Raw genomic sequence first — 21,782 nt, 5'->3', positions numbered from 1 at the left:
CTAGTTTCCTGTCCGTTACCCAGCGGCCATTCCTAGACTCACCGATACCTACCAGCATAGAAATATCCGATGCTCGTCGTTCGTCGCGAAAATTAACAGTGCACGATACCAAAACCGTACCAAGTCACGATTTAGTTTAGCGTAGATTTAGTTTAGATAATATTTCAGTTGTTGTCCGCGCGCAAAACGCTAAATACTATAAACTGATTCTCGTATTAGGAAGCTGACAATCCCGTATCGAATGGCGATAACCGCAAGATTTTCGCGAGCGTTTCCCCCGTTTCAATTTGCCCGCGTATTTAGTTTCACCTTAATCCGCGGGATCAATTATTCCACCTGCGATCACGAGATGTCCCGGCCCGATAAAAACCGAACTGCGAAACCACTGCTCGGTTCTCATTAATTTCAAGCAGCCTCGCGTATTGATCGGTACGCGGTGTGATTCGCAAACGCGCGGCACCGGTGATTGTTTAAAAAAACGGGATTCCCCCTATCTGATGCAACACGTAAGATAGAGAGACCGATAGAGCGGACGAATGAAAGAGAAACCAGCGTGCGATAGATCGGCATTATGCTGTTGAGAACGATGCGATCGGGCGCAAAAAAAAGGTGTTACTTTTTGCGCAGATTAGCGCTGTATCCTGATCCAGATCCTGAATCTAGATTCCGTATCGGAAAACAATGGAAGTTCGTACAAACGTGTGCGCGGATCGCGTTATTCCACAACTACGGTCTTCTTTTTCAGCCAAATACGTTTCAAACATTCGGGTGACTGAATCTACTCGCGCGTGGTTACCCCGGATTCTGACGATCGACTACAGGGAAGATCTACCATTAATTTGAAATCGCGTTTAACCCATTCCGGGGTGAATGTTGTTTCAGAATACAGTGGAACATCCAAGCTCTAGGTTCGCGTATGTAATTTAAATTTTCTGATATTCTAAACACGGAAACAAACGATTTCGCCCCGAATCTAGAACAGACGTACTATAGTCTATTTATCAAACTACATTGTCGATCTTACAGTTGTAGGAACCGACGAGTAGTTTCAGAAAATAATGGGAAATTTGGTGTTGCTCTACAAGCGTTAAAATCTACCTATACGTAAAATATTTAAAGCACTGTGGACTTGGTCTTTGTCGCATAGTCTCTCGTTTGATCGATGAATTAGACTCGTATCGTGCCCCTGAAGGGTCGAATCACATCGTAGATCGGGTTTTAATTTCCAACCGCGCGTCGTCTCGAAAGTTCATAGACACTGGGAGATTCTTGATCCCATCCCTAGTCATTCGTCACCGGCTACCGGTGGTGGTGGCGTCGCGGCGGTGGTAGCATCGCCACACTGGATGTGTACAGAGTAGCATTCTAGGTGGGGGTGGGGGTGGGGGTGGAGGTCACCGTCCGCGGAGACTCGTGCGACTTGCCCGCTGAGTCCTCCACCTCTTTCGTTCGTTTACTCTCCCTCTTTGTTCCGCCTACGTTTCCGTCTCTCTCCCTCTCTCTGTCCTCTCTTTGGCTCGTTCTCCTTGGTCTTGGACGGTCGTGCGGCTCTTCCTGCCACGCAATTGCCCGCGCCGTTCCCCCGTACGCGTCGGTGCAAGGATTACCTCTCTCCGCGGGCACACGCACGCGATGCACTCCGGATTTCTCTTTGCAGCGAGGCGGGATTCTCCGTCACGAGGTGTCCATCTCAAGGTCACTCGACTCGGGATGCATGCCATTCCTCTCTCGTTCCACGGAATATTCCCGAACCCGCGGTGCTTACAGCTAAACGCTTCCAGTGGTTCTCCGGTCTGCACGGAACGACGGAACTACGCTCGAACGAAGTCCAACCGATTTAAATCCGTCCCTCGGCCGATCCAAGAGTCCGCGGAGGCTTATTAAACATTTATTCTCACGATCGATCGATGTTAAATACAAGTTGTTCCGTTCCGCCTTCGAGAAACGTAAAAGTTCGCCGTTGCTCGAGGGATGACCTAATGCATACGTCTTTGTTAATTCTCGTTCTCGTGTTCCAACGTTTGTTGCTGCATCGCGTAGCGTCAAGTTTCCCCGCAGAGTCTTATTACGGTTTTGCTGATCATTAGACAACGTTGGCTCGTCTTCCTAGGAACCGAGGCTCTGTACGGTCGCGGATACGTTTTCCCGCGGCGGGAAGTTTGGTTTCCGTTGACGCTCGAGGAAACTCATTCATCGGGAACGTCGTTGAGTAACGACGTTGGTCAATGTCGCGAGAACACCGCCGCGCGGGTTGCACTATTTTTAACGTCCCGGTGACTCATGTAAACGAATGCAGGCTTTCGAGGCACCGATTCCGCGATCTCGACGTTGACGTCCATTATATTTTCGCGTCGACCGTGCATACTTGCGACATTATACACACGCCGGCGAGTCTGCATCGAAAGAAACTCGACATACTTGTTTTTTGCCACGTAATTGTCATTTATTCGTGTTTCGGTGCAGTATGTCGCGTCAGTCGTGATTTACAATCCGAATCTTTCCCGAGGCGGACGTTTGTAACGTTCATGACTTCATTCTCGTACCAAACCATTATTCGAAATAATTTCTTGCTACGGAATTAGCATTTTACTACGAACGGTGACTATTCTGAACTGGTAAACAGTACCGCTTGCTGGCTATACTCTCGATTTCGAGCCACGACGGTCTACCGTTTCCTCTCGGAGCTCGTTCCAGCGCTTTGGTCCGACCGACGATCGAAAACTAGAAGCCCAGACCGGAGGCTTGCTTTCTAAACTCTCCCCGTGGTCTGTATATCTTTCGACGAGCGCATTCGCGGGCCTGCATTCGCTGGTGGAACGCAACGGGCAACGACGCGAGCGCTATGATTAGCGATTACCGCATCGCGATATTAGCCGCGACGCGATTCCTCGCGAACGCGTGAGTCACGGCCTCGTCGCGTAGCCTACGTGACGTTCAGCATCAAGCTTCTGTGCAACACGCTAATGACGATAGATTTATACCCACGTTAGACACGCTTCCATCCGTTCGCCATTGCTAGTCTCTGCCCTGGGACGTTCGATCCACCTGGAAATTCGCGTCCAGGTTAACTGTCAGCCGACCAAATCGTAGGTGGGGTCGATTCTCTTTCGATTACGAAAATGGCCTGAATCTTATAATTTAATTTTATGTAATAAAATATTTATGAAGATGTAAGACACAACCGATAACGCCACGGTGTTAACTTTAAGGGCGAAATCGTACTCGGCAAACGGAAGAGAACCTGATACTCAACCAGAGACATTCAGACATTTATCAAGAGACTGAGCAAATAGATTCAAGATAGTAGATACTCTACTTCAAACACCTGTACGTTCAATGGAGAGGTGCACTCGGCTAGGCTGTGTAAATCCAGCTGTGATAGAAAATCAAAAATCTACGGAACGATACGAAAAAGGGAGATCCTTGATTCTTCGGGAATTTGTTTCACCGTTCGGTAGACTTGGTGCCAACCTTCTTTAGGAAGAGGACGTGTTCTCTGTCGCTGGTTTATAGAGTATTTTAATTGTAAACTCGAGAGACGAAACGAACAGGAGCGTTTCCAGGTTGTGGGAAAAGCGTGGACCACGCGTACGCGTTTCCCCAGATCGATACCGTGGTCGTGCAGCGACTCGCAATCGCAGGCTCAGATGGATATTATTAATTACGCGAGACGGCACTAACAGCTCGCGTAATTAATAATTAATACCTGACACGACCTCTAATTTCAGATACTTGGGGTGTACCTACCGCAACTGTCGGTGTAACAGGTTCGGTAACCTGTTTTCGCGCAGGTAGCCGTGCATAGGCACATAATAGCAGAAGACGGCGATTATGCGAAACACACGTCGGTGCTCCGTCGCCCCTCCCCGCGACTGCAACCCGTGCAACCGCGATACGCGTTTATGGCAACTGCCTCGGACGATCGATAAGTTGTTCGTAGAGGCAGGCCCTGGAATCGTTCGAGGAACCATACCGATCGCTAATGGCAGTGCCGTCATTAACGGCGCTTGATTGCGCTGTATCGTGATTGGAAATCCCTCGAATACTCGATTCATGAAAACCTCGCCTCCGCTATGCCTCGAGAAATATCGTTCCTTTTGTTCTCCGTACCGTTCTGTTCTTTGACGCGTGAATATTATCGCTTCCGCGTAATGTCCGCGTTTCTGCGCCCGGAAAAATAGAGAACGCCGATGTCTGACCGCGTGCTACGTATCCAGATTCCACTCGAGGAGGCCCTGACGAAATAAAATTCGAAATAGTCGATTTCACTGTACCTTGGCGACCCTGATATATCCGATGCAAATTAAAAGACCAGTCTTAGGGCCGTGAAACTGCGTTTTCTATCGCGATTTCCAGTAGATCCGACGTTTAACCCCGTCCAACGGCGATTCCCCTCGGATCCCATGGCGAGCCGTGCACGGGGTCGCGAATGAGTGCATCGAACGCGGCGAATGCATTACCCGTCGCGATCTTCCCACGCCAACAATGAGAGGAACAAGGCGACCACGTGGAAGGGAATAAAATTAACGTCAGCGAGCGATGTCTCAGGGTAGCCAGAGCGCGTTAAAGCGTTCGGCGTTCCATAGAAGGCCGTTGGTCGCCTCGTTCCTCCCTCCATATTAGTATTCCCGTACGGATGACCCGTTCGGAGTGTCTTCTTTCCGCGGAAGAAGCGCGGATCTCCGCGCAGTCTCGTCCGAAACTCCAGTCCTGGCAGATAACAAGACACGCGCTATGCAGATGCCGCGGCCAGGAGTTCCCAGCGGGACGCCCCGTCGTGATTTAGGCTAATTATGCATGACCGGGTCCCGGGTAGGTTTCTCCTTCAGGCGTCATAACTAAAAGCCCCTGGTGTCGCGGTAGCCAGCCCTCCTCCGGCGAACACGTAACACGAACGCTCGTTTTACGCGCGCCAGGACACTCTATGCGCGTTACGTGCTCGGTTTTGGGTAGCCTCGACTTCTGCCCTGTCTCGTTTCACCTGTCGCGGCCAGACGACTTACTAGCTTTTAGGGAAAATGGGAACGCCGGCTGCCCCGCGTCCCGTTTCTCGCTATAGCCGTATTTAAAGTTTCTAAAGGTTATACGCATTTTTGGGAGACGTCCGCGATATTGTAAGGCTGCCAGGGATGGTTGGAAACTATATTATTTAATATTACATTAAACTATTTGACACAAAATACATAAAAGATATAATCTATTTATCGCGAAGGAAAGAGTCACCGACTCGAAGGGCACGTAAATATTCGCTCATCTTAGCCTAACCACTTCCATCATCGACACGCCAATATACATTTCTTACAATATCGCCTGAACGACTCCAAGGAGCTCTCAGTTATTTTCTAGCCGTGATTCGAGCAATTTCGAGAGTGGACGGGTGTCGTAAGATGCCCGAGCGATATATTTAGAACGAAACGAACTGAAAATTTGATATCTATAGAAGACGATCGAGGCTTGGCTCGATTATGCATAGCCGGTGCACACGCTTGAGACCTTGTGACACTTAGGCAGCCATGTCGGTCATAAGTCGCTCGCTATAATGCGGTACCGACGAGGCAGCAGATCGGCAATCTCCATACGGTGCGTACGAACAAAGGACTGGCGGAGACGACCAATAAGTGGTCCGAGGCCAAAGAGGAACGTCGTAAGCTCTTATTATTCGACGCTTCGCGATGGAAATTCGCTCTCGGACGAGCCGCGGACGGTTCTCGTCGTCGGTCGTACGGAATAATAAAAGTTATCGCTCGATGGGAGGGGAATATTGTTTTCCCCGTAAAATGCAATCGATTTCGGTGCAGTTTCCGAGGCGAGGGGGGAGGGGTTCAATTATCGCAGGTACGTGCGACGCACGTAGAGTGGATAGTCTGTAGCTGCGCGTTGTCGATGTAACGAGAACAAGGACTTCGTTACAAGGACCCATTAAGGGGTTGGTATTCGTTCGGGCGTACAAAACAGACGAGGGGATGCAGGAACTCGGACTAGATTACCGCGACTCGATTGCCGGGGTCAAGAGTCATCGAAGCCATATAGGTCCCGATCGTGCCTTATTCTTCCACCCCCCTTCCCCACGGTCCCTTTTCCCTTTGCTGGCCGGTGGATGAGATATTGAAGAACGGTAGCCATTTTGTATCATTGCCTACGATACGAGCGACGACAGGACAATAGTCGCCACTTGTCCGCCGCTTTTTTGCCAGAAACCGAATTCCAGGCCGCCCGTGGCGAGCCGTTGTTCGGCTCCGTGGCCTCCATGAAAAGCACCGCTTGATCCGATCTACCTTCGACCGTGGATCATACGTAACAGACCGAATCGTATCGCGCTTACAACCCGAGGGGGATGCTGGACAATTGGAACAGCTAATAAAACTTGCTGTCACTCGCGTCAGCCCTACGCGTACTTCTCCTGGCGAAAGGGTTCGAGACGTGTTACTATCGTTATGAATCATCGTTAGGAAACACCGATTTATATTAATAAATTCGAAACAAAAGATTGGACATATTGCAGTCTATATCTAAAGTCGAAGTTGGTCCTAATTATAATTGCTCGACGAGAGACCCGTGTCACCCCGATACAATGGAAACTTGATTATTGTAAGACATTCAATGAACAAGAAGAGACCATCCTATCCACTTGCCAACGCGCTGCAATGAACGAGGCTCTCGTGCAATAATCGAGCTTTCGCCGTAATTGAAGTTTGGAACTCCCATAAGGAGACAAGACATTGATTTTCTGAACTAAGATTTTAAAACTGTAGCTTCTTCCAGCCGATTGCTCCGACCAAGGTATTTACACCCTCCGGTTCCTCCTGCCTCTTAGTTCTAAGCACAACAGTCTTAAATATAATAGTCTTAACCTAACAGTCCGAGTTCCTGTAGTCCCATTGTTAGAATTATGCCGGAACCTTTCGATAACGAACATTCAGGGCGAGGGGTATCAGCACAGACAAGATATACGAGTAGACCTTTCACCTTACGAACTTTCGTGATCCAATCTGAGTGCCATACCAACCTGAAAATTCGACAGTGATTTTAACGTCCTCTTCTCAGTGATGGTGGTCACTTGGGAAACTATTCACTGAATTGGTATTAATGGACACACAATTTTCAAGCGGTCATAACTTCCAAGAATATTCGATAAGTTGTTGCTTATAATTGCAATGGAAATTCGTAGTACTGAGCGGTTCCTTTCCTGTTATAGGTGTCCGCGGGTCAGCACATGCAGCTTACTGGAGACCTGAAGCCAGGCGTGACCGTAGCCGCTCAACAGGGGATGTACTTCAACCAGCAACAAAGCCAAAATCAGTCTGGACCCGGTGGCCAGACGGATCAGACGTATTGCTCGGTCTCGCAGTCTCAGACCATAAACTTCACTCAACAAAGTCTGAGGCAGAGGGCGGCGGCCGCAGCAGCTGGTGGCGTTGCTCAACCCGCCGGTGCACCCGGGGCACGAAGTCATCCTCAACAAGTACCGCCGAATCAAGTGGATCAACATCACCACGCGAAGCTCCTACAGCAACAGCAGCTGATGCGCACTCAGCAGGTACGTGTTCCCTGATCGATCGATCGAATATTTTGTGCGTTTATTGCATCCCGGGGGCGTGAGCGCGGTGGTTTATGGTTTAATTACCTAATGGCAGTGAACGATGGTTATCTATGGTAATAGGAATGGTATTTCGCTTCTACCGAGAGGTGGACGCCATTCGATTCCAATGTTATCCTAGGAATGCGCCGCGATGACATTTTTGCCGTCGGACAAATTTCATATCGAACGTTATTTTTTATCGCTGGACAGTTCGAAGATCGATTTTATGATCGTAATGCTTTGGTACAAGATATAATCATCCGACTGTTTAAATAAACTAACATCGTTGTAATCTTTATTGCAATAACGCCCAAGCCTGGTATTAAATTAACTTACTTTTTGTCGAGGAACTCTCAACTACCGGAAGTTTCACGCATAAAAATTTCCTAAGTAACCTCACGAGCTTGATAACCGCAATTATCTTCGCTAAACTTTAAATGAGAGCGTAATTATCACCTCAATTGATGCTTAGATGACTAAGAAGTACGAGATCGGTGCTGTTACCCAATATTAATCTATAATGATCTGTTATTTGAAAATTGAGGAAACCCATCCGCGTAAAATCATCTAGTTTTACTGTTTCTTGCCCTGGATAGGTTCTATAAGTTAACGAATTTAATTATAATATACATCTAGCTTCATTTACTTATCCTGTGAATCAATTTATAAATAAAATCCTGCCATCCTGTGTCATTCACCTTCGGAATGCACCGGTTATTACTGTAGTTCGCTTAGGATTATCCTGAATTATGATCACGTTAGGTTTACGCTATGTAAATTAAGTAAAACGAACGAAGCAGTAAAGATTCCAAAAAGGCAGTAAAAAATGATTATCCTATGTAAAGGAACATAGAAACACGATTTATTTTCGAACACTGAACTCGCCAGGGCAGCGTTAAACGGGGAAACTTAATTGAACTGAAATCTTTCTGAAAATACCAAATCGAAGGAAACTTAATTGGACCCCAATCGTAGCTAGAAATAACGGATGAAACCCTGCCACTCGGAGAAGCACGATACCAAAATATCACGAAACATCCGGATCTAAGAGAAATAATTCACACGTCCATAGTGTTCACGCAATGACTCTCTCTGGCTTCGGTGTATCGATTCTACCAGGGATTCTCAACGGGGATCATGTGCCCCCACCCTCTCCCAGAGAGCCACGAATGAAATATGTAGAAAATGGGACGCCAAAATTTTTAATTCGGGCCACGAAAAATATTACAAAAACGTGACCGTAAGGTCAGGGTTAGCGGAGGAACTCAGAGTAAATTCTAATGTTTTTAAATGACAGAATGGGGGGTTAAATTTTGCAGAGAAGAGTGGTAAGAGGTCCACGAATTGGGGTGAGGTTGAGAAACCCTGGATTATACGATTCGTTTGGTCGCACGACGCAAATTGGGCGGCGCCGAGACGCGGGTCGAATTGATCCGAGCTCGTTCTCCTTTCGGTGAAATCGCGATTCGGATATGTCGGTCCTCCGGCTGACGCTAACGGCGCCGTGCACCGGAAGCGTTCGTTCCCGGGGCAGCGATCGAGCGATTATCAAGCGGCGGAAAAGATTGCGACACGATATCGTCGGTGGCGCATTATCCGAAACATTAAGTTTCGTATCCGGCGGTTGAGTCGTTCCCGCGATGCTCGCGTGCAACAGGTATCGCAGCTCCTTTGCAACTTCTGTTCCATCGTGCTGAAAGAAGCGGCACAAATAGGAACGAGCTTCTTGGGGGCCGCGGAACAATGAATGGAAACTTTTTCCGTGACCGGGAAATCTGCGCTCGCGTGCACTTCCTGGGGAAAAGGCGTCGTCCAAACGATGTTGCATACACGTCTATCGTGGCTTTCCTTTCTTACGATACACAAGGCGGGTCGTTTATCTCGATCCACTTGGCGTCTTCGTCTCGCAGAGTGTCCAAAGAGAAACCTTAGTTTTCGAGTTTGGCGCAAATTAATTCGAGATTATTGAAACTAAGGAAGGTTTGAAGGCGAATAACGTAATCGAATCCGTTGTATTTTGTATTATGTAAATAGTCGTCGAAACGTTTGAAACACAGATGCATGCGTCCAGCTTATTTCAGAGTTGCAGATTTCACGCGAACGTATTATTTTCACACCCTTGCCCGCGTCGCATTATGCTGTTTAGGGCTCTCAATTTTTACTGACGCGTAAACTGATTGCCCTTTGTGTCGTGGCGAAAAAGGGGGACGATGTTTTTTACCGCGACGTTGTTCCAGATTACCCAAGGTATAATGTAACGACGGCAGCTTTGTAATCAGTCAACATTTGCATGCAGTCATTTACATCTTGTCCAGCACAGTGTTCTTCATCTTTTATGCATTTCCAATTTGCATCCGAAGAAACTGTGTCCGCGAACCCCAATTACTATCGCTGAATCGTCGTCTTCCACGAATTATCCCTTCGTACGGTCTTTCGTCGGTGCATCGAGAAAGTGTGAAAAAATTGATTTAAAATTGTCATCGACTCGTCTTGTCCTTACTTATGAATCCTCATCTGGCGATCGGTACACTAATTTCAAGTTTCGAATAATGTAACGTTAGTGGTTCTATTGACAGTAATAACTTTTGAAACGTTTTCGAATCGCTTCTCGAAATAATTAACGGAACAGATTTCTGCGCACAGTGCTATCCGCTCGGATTTACCGCGGATAGAGTTAATAAAGTTTCGAGAAACAAAACTGTGTATCGAGTTTCTCCCATAGAAATGCCTGCACGAAGAAATCTGCTCGTTTAACGGCACGATGGTATCGTCGATTCGCTGATCGGCAGTCGCTGCAGTCACGTTGCTGCTCGCGAACATGCGACACGATTTATTAACGAATGACTCAGTTGTAATACAACCATTGCTTTAACAACGTTAAGGTATCGAAGGCAGCTCTCTGATCGTGCTCCAGTTACTAATTGTACGTTTCGCGCAATTGGTTAGTCATCTCCCGTCATCGCCGACCTTCCGTTTCATTCATCGTTTCTCTCTTTACGTATCGGCCCTTTTCCCGCTCTTAATCGCGCGCGTTGCATTCGCGAATACGTCGCGATACGATTCCTATCATTATTTCTTACTAAAATTTAAGTATAAACAATTTTTTTTAATATCCTGACACCGTGATCAGGAGATTTTTAAACGTATTTTTCTGTAGAAGATGTTCTCCTTTACAATACCTTACCCGTAGGTCGAAAAGGAAACACGAGTGCACTCGATCGATCGTTCGTTCGAAGAGTAGTGATAACGAAACTGACCGGCTGACCCGATGCATAGTCCCGTATCTATTTTAATCCATTAGGATAGTTAACGTGCAGCATGCTGCCGGATGCAGTAGCCGTGTTTGCACGAGTTCGAGGAACTCGGGGATCTAGGAATCCGTGATCGACGTTATTATCGAGGTATGACGGCGTCGCTCGACCTCCGCAATTTGTTACAGCTAAGTTTTTGGTGAAAATTGGGTATTACGGTTCCGTTAATTTTCATTTTTATTGCTTCTTTTTATTATTAAAGACGAAGGAATATTACGATATAACTTCGTACATATATTTGTAGTTGTAATAATATATACAATTAATTTGCAGAACCATCAGTCTATGCATTCGCGAGTGCAAACGTTTGTTTTACGACTCTGTTGAGTCCAATTGTCGACAAGGAGTGCCAGTCGTGTTGCTCTTGTATACAAATATACTCGGTGTTCTTGTATTTACATTTTAAAAACTTTGACAGTATCGTCTACTAAACTCTGAACGTTCAATGATCAACCATAGTAGAATTTCCGAGTGAAAAGTAACGTTTAAAGAATCATTCGCACAGGCAATTATCTATTCGTTTCCGACAGTTTTCCAATTAAACGCAGTCGATCACAATGGTACCACAGCTGCAAAGATTCGTAACCCTCTAACAATTCTCTCCGCTCATGATAAACTAATCACGAAGATCAGTCGTGTCTGTAATTACCGTGAGAACGTTTCCTCGGCTGCCTAACGAAACGGTAGCTCGCAAAACGAGCAAGGATTTGCCGCTCGTCGACCAAATCGGTCGATCTTTCTGCGCTTCGACCACAATTCCGTCGACTATCCGATCGTTCTCGCCAAAAAGGAGCCCAGAATTCGATTACGTTTACGAGTATGCGACCCACGGAAGCGTTCCCTTTCTCTACCGCGCGAATCAATGGGAAAACGACGCGCGAAATTGCTACGTGCCGATTCCAAGGATGGCTTGCTTCCTCTGTCGAGGCCCCGCGAGAGCAACAGGGCAGCGTTCGCCTAATCCAGTGATTCTTTAGCGTTTCTCACGCCAAAATTTAAGAAGCAAGCCCCGATAAAAAAGTCATTGAACGACGATCTTTGCTTTCGTGGCAAATTATTCGCCTCGCGTTGCATTTTACAAGAATATTCTATAGAACGAAGGGAACAGTTTCGACTTCGATTGCTACGACACAACCTTAGGAATAAATCAGCAATATTTGCAATTTAGTCCGTTCGCGCGAACTGTGTTTCCCAACTGTGGTCGTCAAAGACTTGGAAGGTAATTTTCGTCAGTACCATTAGTAAGTTGTTAGACTCCGTACCGTAGTGCCTCAATTATTTACGAATCAAGAGCATGCAAATACGCAGCTCGTTTACAGTTTCTGCGGGGGAATATCAACAGTCCTGTCCATACTTTAGTATTCAGGACGACGATTTACCAAATATAATAAAAACTCTGGGTCGTTGATGACCCACGTAGCCTACGGAACAAGTAAACTTGGCACGATACGAGTTGAATAAATGGCGCGTTCCGGGCGTTGTAATCGTCGATCTAGGCTTCGAAGCGTTTTAACGGAGAGAAAGAGGTCGAGGGAGGAGGTTTTGCGAGAGGGGGGCTGGGAGAAAATGCGAGCGAAGGTATCCTTATAGTTGGTAACGAGGAAAACGGTGGCCAGAGTCTCTGGTTGCCTTCCGTCACTGTCGCCTTCATTGTCGTCGCGTTCGTAGCCTTTCGGTTGCGTCCGCGTAACACCAGGAAGTGGAAACGCAATCCACTCGAGAGGAGGGGGAGGGAAGGGACTTGTGCAACGACACCGATGGTCGAAACTTCCGTGGTCGCCGGCTCGACGACAATGCGGCTCGCAACGAGTCATCGATGCATGCCGCGCTGAGTCGCAATTATTCCTTCGGAATCTGTCGGTCGGCTTTCTAACTCGCTTCTATCATTGTCCGTGCCTTACGAGCCGAATCTACTCGTTCTCGTTCACTGCGCTCGCCGGTTCGCCGTGGCGCGCAGTATTCAACGGGTGCTCCTAAGGTTCTCGGGATCCAAGAAATCGAAGATGGTTTCGTTGCAGCGCCGTTTCCCCCGAACCCAACGACCCTCGACGAAATCTCTTTCGCAGCCAACGCCTCGAAGAATAGAATAGAAACGCGGATCTCGATCCAGCAACCCCGTGAACCCGGCTCTCTCGTTCTATTTAAAATCTAAATACGAAACGTTTTCACACGTAATTCGCGAGTAGCGCAACAACCGCGTAGATTAACGTTCGAAACACGAGACGTCGAGTAATTGAAATCTATTGTTCGTTTATGTTCCAGGTGATGCAACAGCAACAGCACATGGCCGGAGGAATGGGAGGCGTGAGACCACCGCCTCCCGAATACAAAACGGCGGCTCAGGCCCAAATGATACACGCTGGTATCGGCATGGGTCAGCAGCCAAGGTTTCCCAATACCGGGCCTATGCGCAGGGTTACGCAACAACCTATGCCACCTTCAGGTTGGTACATCGATACCATCGAGAATGCCCAGTCTACGTCTCCTTAATCCTAATCCCAATATACATTATGTAGATACGCGTTCGAAAAATTGAAATTGTAATCCCGGTCCTCATAGAATTTTCATGACCCGGCTCTCTTGCGATTTCTCTTTTTACTCGCCTGTAACGACTAATCGATTACTCCTGAACCAAGTAATTTATCACCGACAAATAATAGCGTTTTTTATATTCTTGCTTCTGTAACTATATCGGAAGGCACTTTAACTAATAATTATTTTATATATGTCGATGTAATTATTTGAACATTTATGCAATCCTCCGTTAGTTCTTTATTTTTTAAATGCTTTAAGTTGATTTCCATTTACCAATTTCGTCAAAATCAACATTAAGCAAAATAATTCTTGAGATTGAGTATTTGTATTAATATTTTGTAATGTCTGCCTTTCTTTTACACATAAATTTCGAATCCCCGGGCAAACCGCTTCGAGTAAGTCGAAAACGAGCGACGTGCGAATTTGCAAACGCGTCGATTCACACTTGAAAACGAACGTCCAACCAGGCACGCGTACTTTCGAAAAAAGAGTGGAAATCAAATGCGGCGGCGCTCGTAGGCGGTCTTCCGTTTTGCTTTTTACGTTGAAAGTGGCGACGGTACGTCACTTTCATATACGCTGGCCAGAGTCGGAAGGCACTTAGGCTAATGAGAATCCGGCGCTGCTATCGATTCTTTCATCTTCTCGTCGAAACTGGGAATGGCTCTTTCGGTGTATGCCCGTCGTCGTTCGTTGCTTTGATTCTCCGCGCCTTTTTTTTATTTATCGGCTGATAAACCGACGATGGTTAAGAGGACAAAATTCGCTTGGAAAATCGTACAAGTTTACGACGAGCTCGCGAAACGATTGTCAAATTTATATAATATGTACAGAATCTTTTTCAACGTTTCCGTGAACTGGGAATTCTTAATCTGATTTCATCGAGAGATCGTTGTACCACTTTCTAATTCTCTACCGTATTCTAAACGTAGCGGATGAAATCTTGGGAATCGTAGTTTACAGTTTCTTTAAATTCTCGCTCGAATTACGTTGGTCCGTCGGACGAATCAGAGATCCTGTAAAAGTTCGAGATAGATGAAGAAACGCGTCACCGAATGCTACGAGCGCCTCGTATTAGAAAACTTCTACGAAAACGAGGATGTCGAAGCTGTAGGGAAAGTAATAAAAAAACAGAGAACACTGGCCGTTCGCTCGAGACGATTTTAATAGAAAACAATTCTGATTTTCGAACGAAGCAGTATATTGGATCACGCCTGTTGTACGAAAACTCGCCAACGAACGTTAAAACGACGAATAATCGTGAAAAAATATTAGACTCGTCGCGGACCGTCCGTTCGAACAATGTTTACACGGTTCTTAACCGTTGGTTAGACGAGTATTCGGGGGAAATGAACTCGATCTCTCGCTGGATCCGCTCCAGACCACAAAGAAAGAACGCGAACGGGATAGTAAAGCGTAGGGAGGGGGGTCGTAAATATCCTTATACACCGTACCCCACACGAGACTCCTATCGATCTGCCCGGAGCTACTTTCATAAGATTCTATCCAAACGAAAATCCACAGAGCAGTTTCGCGGTGAGTTTCATCCGCAATACGCGTATATCCTCGCGTGTCCGACTAACTTGAATGAACTCCTCGATCGAATCTTGCGTTGGAACCAGGACGTGCCCCTGGGTGTCATTTTGTAACATCAGAAACAGACGACCTTAACGTTTGCTAGTTGCAAAGGAATATCGTCGACCAGAGTACTGCAGGATCAGAGAGGATCTTCAGACTTACATGGAACCGAATATCGATACATCGACCGTTCCTTGGAAGACCGTGTCTACGAGAAATTTAAATTGCAGGGTCATTAATGTTGTCTTCTTGTTACTGTAGGTCCGATGATGAGGCCGCAAATGGCGCAACAGCAGCAACAGGCGTTGCACGCAGCCGGTGGCAATATGTACATGAGCGGCGGCGGTATGGCCGCCATTGGCGGCATGCATCAGATGCATCAGCGTCTCGGATATCCTAGGACTAATAATCAACGGCCGCCTAACGTCAGTGTCGGTCCGCCCGACGGCCTTGGGAATAGCATCGCGGGCCGCGGCGCTCAGCAGGAGTGGCGACATGTTCTGATGCAGCAGCAAGGCTTTCAAGTACAGATGCGGTCGCAATTCAACCAACAAGGTCACCAAGGTGAGCATCCAGTAATTCTGCACAAAGCTTCTGACAAAGGAACCACTCAATTTCAACCTAATTCTGCGAGACGACAGATTACAAGTCCCAATTGCCACGCGTAAATAATTTAATCCCTTTTTATTAATTGAAATATCTAAATATCTGTGATCCACCGATCTGCAAAAGTAGTTCGTAGCGCGGACTGGATTCGCGATAAAAACCTAGCTTTCTCGCCGCTTTAGAGATTTAGAAATTTGCATCTCGCGATGACGGTGTTTCCAGAAACGGGGATATGATTTATCGTTGACGCGCGAGTAACTAAATCGCGTTAAACCGTTCGACTCGCTTTTGTTTTTGTAGGTGGGTTCGGAATGGGCGGTACGGGCGGAATGCAGATGAACGCCGCACAGATGCAGCATCAACAGCTGATTCGCTCGCAGAGTGGCGGTATTGCTGGATCCGGTATGGCCAACAGCACTCAGATGCAGCAACTACTGTCGCAGCAACACCAGCAGCAGACATTAGCCATGCAGCAGAGTAATAATCAGATGTCACTGCAAATGCAAATGTCGCAGTCCTCATCAGTCAACTCAGTCAGCAGTACCGGCACGGGTAAGTCTTGGCCAATCATCATTCTACCGTCTCCATCTTCGAGACAACGATCACCGAGAGAGTTTTCGAACGAACGGAGAAAGGAAAAAAAATTTTCTTTAAGGCGTCATTAATTATCAGTTGCACAGGGATTTCGTGATTCGTTGAAAAATAATAGTATCCGTCGATCTTCTCCACGCGGTATTCAAATTTTTCCGCGCGATACCACATGAGTAAACAATTTATGATCCAGTTTTATCGCACATCAGTCGTATAATCAATAGGAATTATTGAAACTTTTTTAGGTATATAACGTCAAAGTAAATGTGAAAATAAACATAGAAGGCAGCATAAATTATAATAGTTGTTAGGTTCATATGATAGGGGATAAAATGCCCTTTAAAATGAGCGTTTGTGAGAGTCGATAGCTTTATTAGTTCCGGAGATATGATGATTTTAGTTTCGCATCGATGCGGTGGCTGGTTCCGGAAATATAAAGTTCCGAAGATTGTTTACATTTTCGCTACGGCCTTGCCAAGGTCGTTGACCGCACGCGCGCATTGAAAGTAGGTCACGCGACCACTCGGTCACGAGTCACGTACGAAAAAGAGAGGTCCGGCGCGACGCGTCAGACGAAGACAGAGATAGTCGAATTAGAAAAATTATCCCTTTACATAAATTACGATATCTCGAAAACGGGAAGTCGGATCGTCAAAAACCAAAAACCACTTTAAAGAGGAAGGTTTGCCGCTTCCAACGATGGCTTAATAATTAATAAAACACTAGTGGTTTCGGAACTGCAGGAGTTTAAAATTTATGTAATTTTAATACGCGTTGATACACTACTCTAAGGCTAACAGCGCGATCATAGCGGAATTTAAAAAATTACCCCTTTACATAAATTACGATATCTCGAAAACGGGAAGTTGGATCGTCAAAAACCAAAAACCATTTTAAAGAGGAAGGTTTACCGCTTCCAACGATGGCTCAATAATGCATGAACACGAATAGTTTCGGAACTGCACGTGTCTAAAGTTTTAGTATTTTTAATACGCGTTGTTAGACTGTTTTAAGACAGTGGAAACTAAAGATTCTCTCCTTTCATCTTTGCTATACATATATTTTCCATTTACATCGAAAGCTAACTGGAATTTGATACCGAATTTCGTCCACTTTTTTATAAAAAAATATAAATCATTCAACTGGTCAGAAAGTGGTCAGAAAATGGTGAAACGAAAAGTGATATTTGACAATTTTTTTGACATATGGAATAACATTTATTATCTCGTCCAAAGTCGACAAACCCTTATGCTGTAAAAAAATCATCAAATATCGCTTCTCGTCGTACCGTTTTACACGAGTCTCCCCCTTAAAGCTCAACAACCCTTACTTTACCAGCTTCCACGCTGTCTTGTGCAACAAAGGGTGTCTTCCAACGTGTTGTAATAATAATAAAACCAATTTTCAGGTTCGCCGCTGCACCCGCACCAACAATACGGCGCGGGTAGTCCGGGTGTGCGCAGCCTGCCGCAACAACAACACGCGCAACCGCCTAGCGCCGCGACGGATCCGTCTGTAGCCGCCGCAGACTTCAGCCTCGAGTTTCTGGAGAACCTGCCAGCCGGTGACACGTCGAACTTCAGCGCTCAGGAGCTCCTGAATTCCCTCGACTCCACGGCGAGCTTCAACCTCGATATTCTGTAAGGCCACGCCTCTCGCGGTCTATTCGGGAATCGCATATAACCAGGCCGGTTAAAAACGACGCGGACCAACGTCGGGGGGATCGATCAACCCCCGTGGACACGCGCGCGCGACGATATCGACGGAGCCTCTGGTCGCGTATCGTGCGTCGATTCGCGTTCCTCGAGATCGACGAGTCCACGCGGAACAAGATCGTCGCGTCTCGAATCTCGCTCAGGGAACAAGAGGAAATGAAAACCGCGGTGGGAGTGGGCCTCGTCGAGGGCGGGTTATCGCGAAAAACAAAACGAAGTTATCGATTCTCCGCGCGTCGCTCGAAACGATCCGTTCGATGTCCATCGTTTTGGGGGTACGTTCGATCCCATCCGCGTCAAATAGTTACGAATAGCAGAAGCATCCTCTTCGGGAGCAAGAGAACGCGAACGAGTCCCGGCGTGGACGATCGTCGTCGTCCGTCAGCGGCGTCGGATGGACGTGTTTGGGCAACCGGTTCGACGTCGCGCGACCCACGGACACCAACCGGTCGTAGCTAGCATTTTCGGCAGCTAACTCTCCAGGCTGGCGACTATTCTTTCTAGGCAATCACGTTTTAGGTAAAATTGAATTTCTTCTAATGGTAACCGATCCGAAGCAGCGGGGTACGAGAACCGAGAGAGCAGCGTGGGAAATCAAGAGTGACACGCGCGCTCGTGTTCGTGTTCGCCACGATCATTTTTCTAACAGCCACGTCGAACCTCGGGTTCGATTCCGCCCCCGATCTTTTCCCTCGTCCCTTCCCCCCGCGAATTATGGCCAGCTGGCCGTCCAGGAGGGGAGGATCGATCAATTCCTCGAGTGCACGCGTCGACGACACTGCGCCTGGTGACTTCGACGGGCACTCCGAACGGAAACGGACGAGACTTCTCTTGATTTTTCACGCGGCAGTCCGGCGACGACGCTCTGGCGAACCGAATCGCGGTTCGATACAACCGTCACGGACGATACTGTCGTTCGAGGACGGTTTCGAACGCCGCGCGTCGCCGAGGAGGTTCGATTCGCGGCTGAACAACGTTATCGATAACGGCTAGAACGTAGTGTATTTAATGATGCCGCGACGGCGTATTCTACAATTAAACAGAAAGTCAATTATGAGATATATATTCGATTCGATGAATCCCGCGGCCTGTAACGGGCGCCGGGGGTCGGTACCGATCCGATCGGTCACGCGGTAGGGTTCGCGTCGTGTTCGACGATGAAGAAACTGAGAGAGAATGAGAGAGCGGGAGAGAAAGATAGATAGAGAGATAGATAGAGAGAGTGACAAACCCTTCCTAAGAACGCGGTGTTAGCGTTGCGGGGATAAATTAAAATCTTGACTGTACATAGGTATACAAGTTAGAAGGAGAAACGTTTTCGAGACGATGGGCTCTCGCAAAGTTTAGCCGATTAAAATTAAGGAAAAAAACCGTATGATATAGGTGAATATTATAATGATAATAGTAATTGATAACGGTTGTTGCGCGAGACGAGCAAATGGCCAGGTAGAAAGGGGAATGCCAGGGAACGAGTGACGACGCGTGTTCGGGCGACGGAGCACATTTCCACGATCGAGTGTGTATTTATTCAGTTTAGTTCCGATAAATGTGCCGCGTCGCCGCGTCGAAGTTGCACACAAATAATCACGGTGAGGTGAGGAGGCCGTTCTTGGGCGCGACGAACCCCGACGTCTCGCGCGGACGTTACGGTCGGACCGGAACTCGATCGCTCGAGGCCACTTCCCCCCGCTACGAATCGCTTCCAGTTCGACTTTCGCGCCGTACCGGCTTTCCTCGCTCGAAGACAGAGGGCGTGCGTTGTGGTGGGGGTAACCAAGCGGTATGGTGGGGGTAGCTCCTCGGTGACCTCGAGAAACCAACCGATTTCGCGCCGATCGTCGTTCTTTTCTTTTCGCGTTTCCGTCGCGAGGCGATGGGTTCGTCGACGCCCGGACGGCGGATCCGCGACTAATCTTCCAAATAGTGATACATTCCATAGATAAAGAAAAAAAAAAAGAAGAAAACGACTAGGAATCCACGGTTCGTCTAATCAAAACTATTGTTTCTAAAAGAAAGAGAGGAGAAGAAAAGTCAGGGCAGAAAAAGGTCTTTTTTTCGATCGATATATATGGGTGAAAGCGCCGCGAAAGTTGAAACGCGTGCTCGCCGTGCATTCGTGCAGGGGCACGCGTTAGAACAGCGCTGAGATACACGCGAGAGATGAATACAGGAGAAAAAGTATCCTCGACCGTTCGCCGAAAGTGTGCACGAATAATTCCGATTCGGAGTTTCGCTTGTCACGATACATAAGTATAATTATACTCGCGCTCGAGAGACAGAGAGAGAAAAAGAGAGGAAGAGAGACAGTGAGAAAGAGAGAGAGAGAAAGATAGCGTGCGTGTGTGTATGTCGCGCGAAATTAGAAGAATATATAATCGTTTTTTTTTTTTTTTTTTTTAAAGAAAAGAAATTCTCATCGGGCGGAGCGACGACGCGTTATTATTGTCTTGTAAAATATTGGGGCCACGAAACATAATCTAAACAACAAAAACGATAAAAACGAAAACAACAAAAAAAAAATGATGAAAATAAAGGAGGGAAGGAGAGATGGGTGCTCTAATTCTCACGTCGATGTGAACACCGTGTAATGTAAATCGAGAATTACTCTACGGGAAGAGAGGAAACGTAAAGTCGCCGTATGTTCCGTTCTCTTTATGTTTTTTTTTTTTTTGAGGAATTTCATTTTTCCATTATGCGTTTCGTGTACGAGGGAAGGAGAGACGGAGGCGTGGGCGAAAGATAGGCGAGTAGAAACGAAAAGGGAGACGGAGCTGTCCTCGCAGGAAGAGAGCATTAGGGACCAACCAAACCGGAGAGCAACAAGCGTGTGCTTGGTGATGTCGATTGTCACGGTGGATCGTTTTTCGCTTTTTTTTTTCTTTTTACACGTCGAGTCGAGGGAACACGGAGAAAGTAATAGCAGTGCCTCGAGTCATTCGTGACCGATCACCGACGTTCTGTCGATCGAGAGATCCGCATAGTCGGAGAAAGAGAACCGGAAGCGAACGGTAACGCAAGGCGACGATAACGCTGGCGACCGCACTGTTTTCTCTAACAGATCGAACGACGTGCAACGGGGCCAGAATTCGTTGCTAATGCGACTAAATTAATCGATCGACTTCGGCGAGATTGCACGTAGGAAAATATTCGGTAAGTAATTTCTTTGATGACACAGATTCCCCTACAACCAAAATTATCTTTTACTTCTGGAAAGAATTCTACGATAGAGCTATTGACAAACACTAACAATGGGATAGAAGTTGAAAGGTAAAGTTCAATAAAGTGTAACTTTTGACTGTACCCACCCTGATGTGAAAAATTGTAGAGTAGTTGGACACTTATTGTTCGTGGACGTACTATTACTTTAAAATCACGATCGATACATATTGACAGGATTAAAAAAGACTTGAAAGATGTAGATAATTAGTATGTGATCGTCAGAGTTCACGCGGGGTTATAGAGGGTTAACGTTGACAAGAATACGAGTGACTTGACTCTTGTATAGCAGTATTCGAGAAATCTTATTGTAAGTTATTCTATGATACGTTTTAGAGAATTTTTTTTACATTAATTATAATTTAATTATTTAACGTTTGCGTAGAGAAATTGCTTGAATGCAATTGGCTGACGTACTTTCGTTAGAAATTAAGTCTTATATTCGTTGTTGATTTGCTTTATTTTCTTGTTACAAGTTATAGATTTACTTTTTAAAGTCATTGTTAAAATTAATTATTTGGCATGCGCGCAATTATTTTTCCATTTCTTGTTTGCTACGACTTTTACAGCGACAAGTAAATGAATACAAATATTTTAGTTATGGTTATTGCATCGTTTATAATGTTGTTTCTATTTTAGAATGTACTGTTT

The 21,782-nt window shown here is 46.5% G+C and overlaps 1 protein-coding gene across 2 annotated transcripts in view; it reads left to right on the top strand.

Moving 5' to 3' along the window:
- The window catches only part of Mam (neurogenic protein mastermind), a 202,794-nt gene extending 182,915 nt beyond the window's left edge, over positions 1-19,879 (top strand). For both annotated transcript variants that reach the window (XM_076770024.1, XM_076770015.1), the window contains 5 exons: positions 7,196-7,537; positions 13,153-13,333; positions 15,265-15,567; positions 15,910-16,161; positions 17,609-19,879. In XM_076770024.1, the coding sequence (XP_076626139.1) occupies positions 7,196-7,537; positions 13,153-13,333; positions 15,265-15,567; positions 15,910-16,161; positions 17,609-17,844 (1,314 nt within the window). In that variant the 3' untranslated portion in view covers positions 17,845-19,879. The remainder of the gene's footprint in view (positions 1-7,195; positions 7,538-13,152; positions 13,334-15,264; positions 15,568-15,909; positions 16,162-17,608) is intronic.
- The last annotated feature ends 1,903 nt before the right edge of the window (positions 19,880-21,782 follow it).

The sequence above is a fragment of the Colletes latitarsis genome, chromosome 1, assembly GCF_051014445.1.
Source record: "Colletes latitarsis isolate SP2378_abdomen chromosome 1, iyColLati1, whole genome shotgun sequence".
NCBI classification, from domain to species: Eukaryota; Metazoa; Arthropoda; class Insecta; order Hymenoptera; family Colletidae; genus Colletes; species Colletes latitarsis.
The sequence above is the reverse complement of the archived record's forward strand: the minus strand, read 5'-3'. Positions and strand labels throughout refer to the sequence as shown.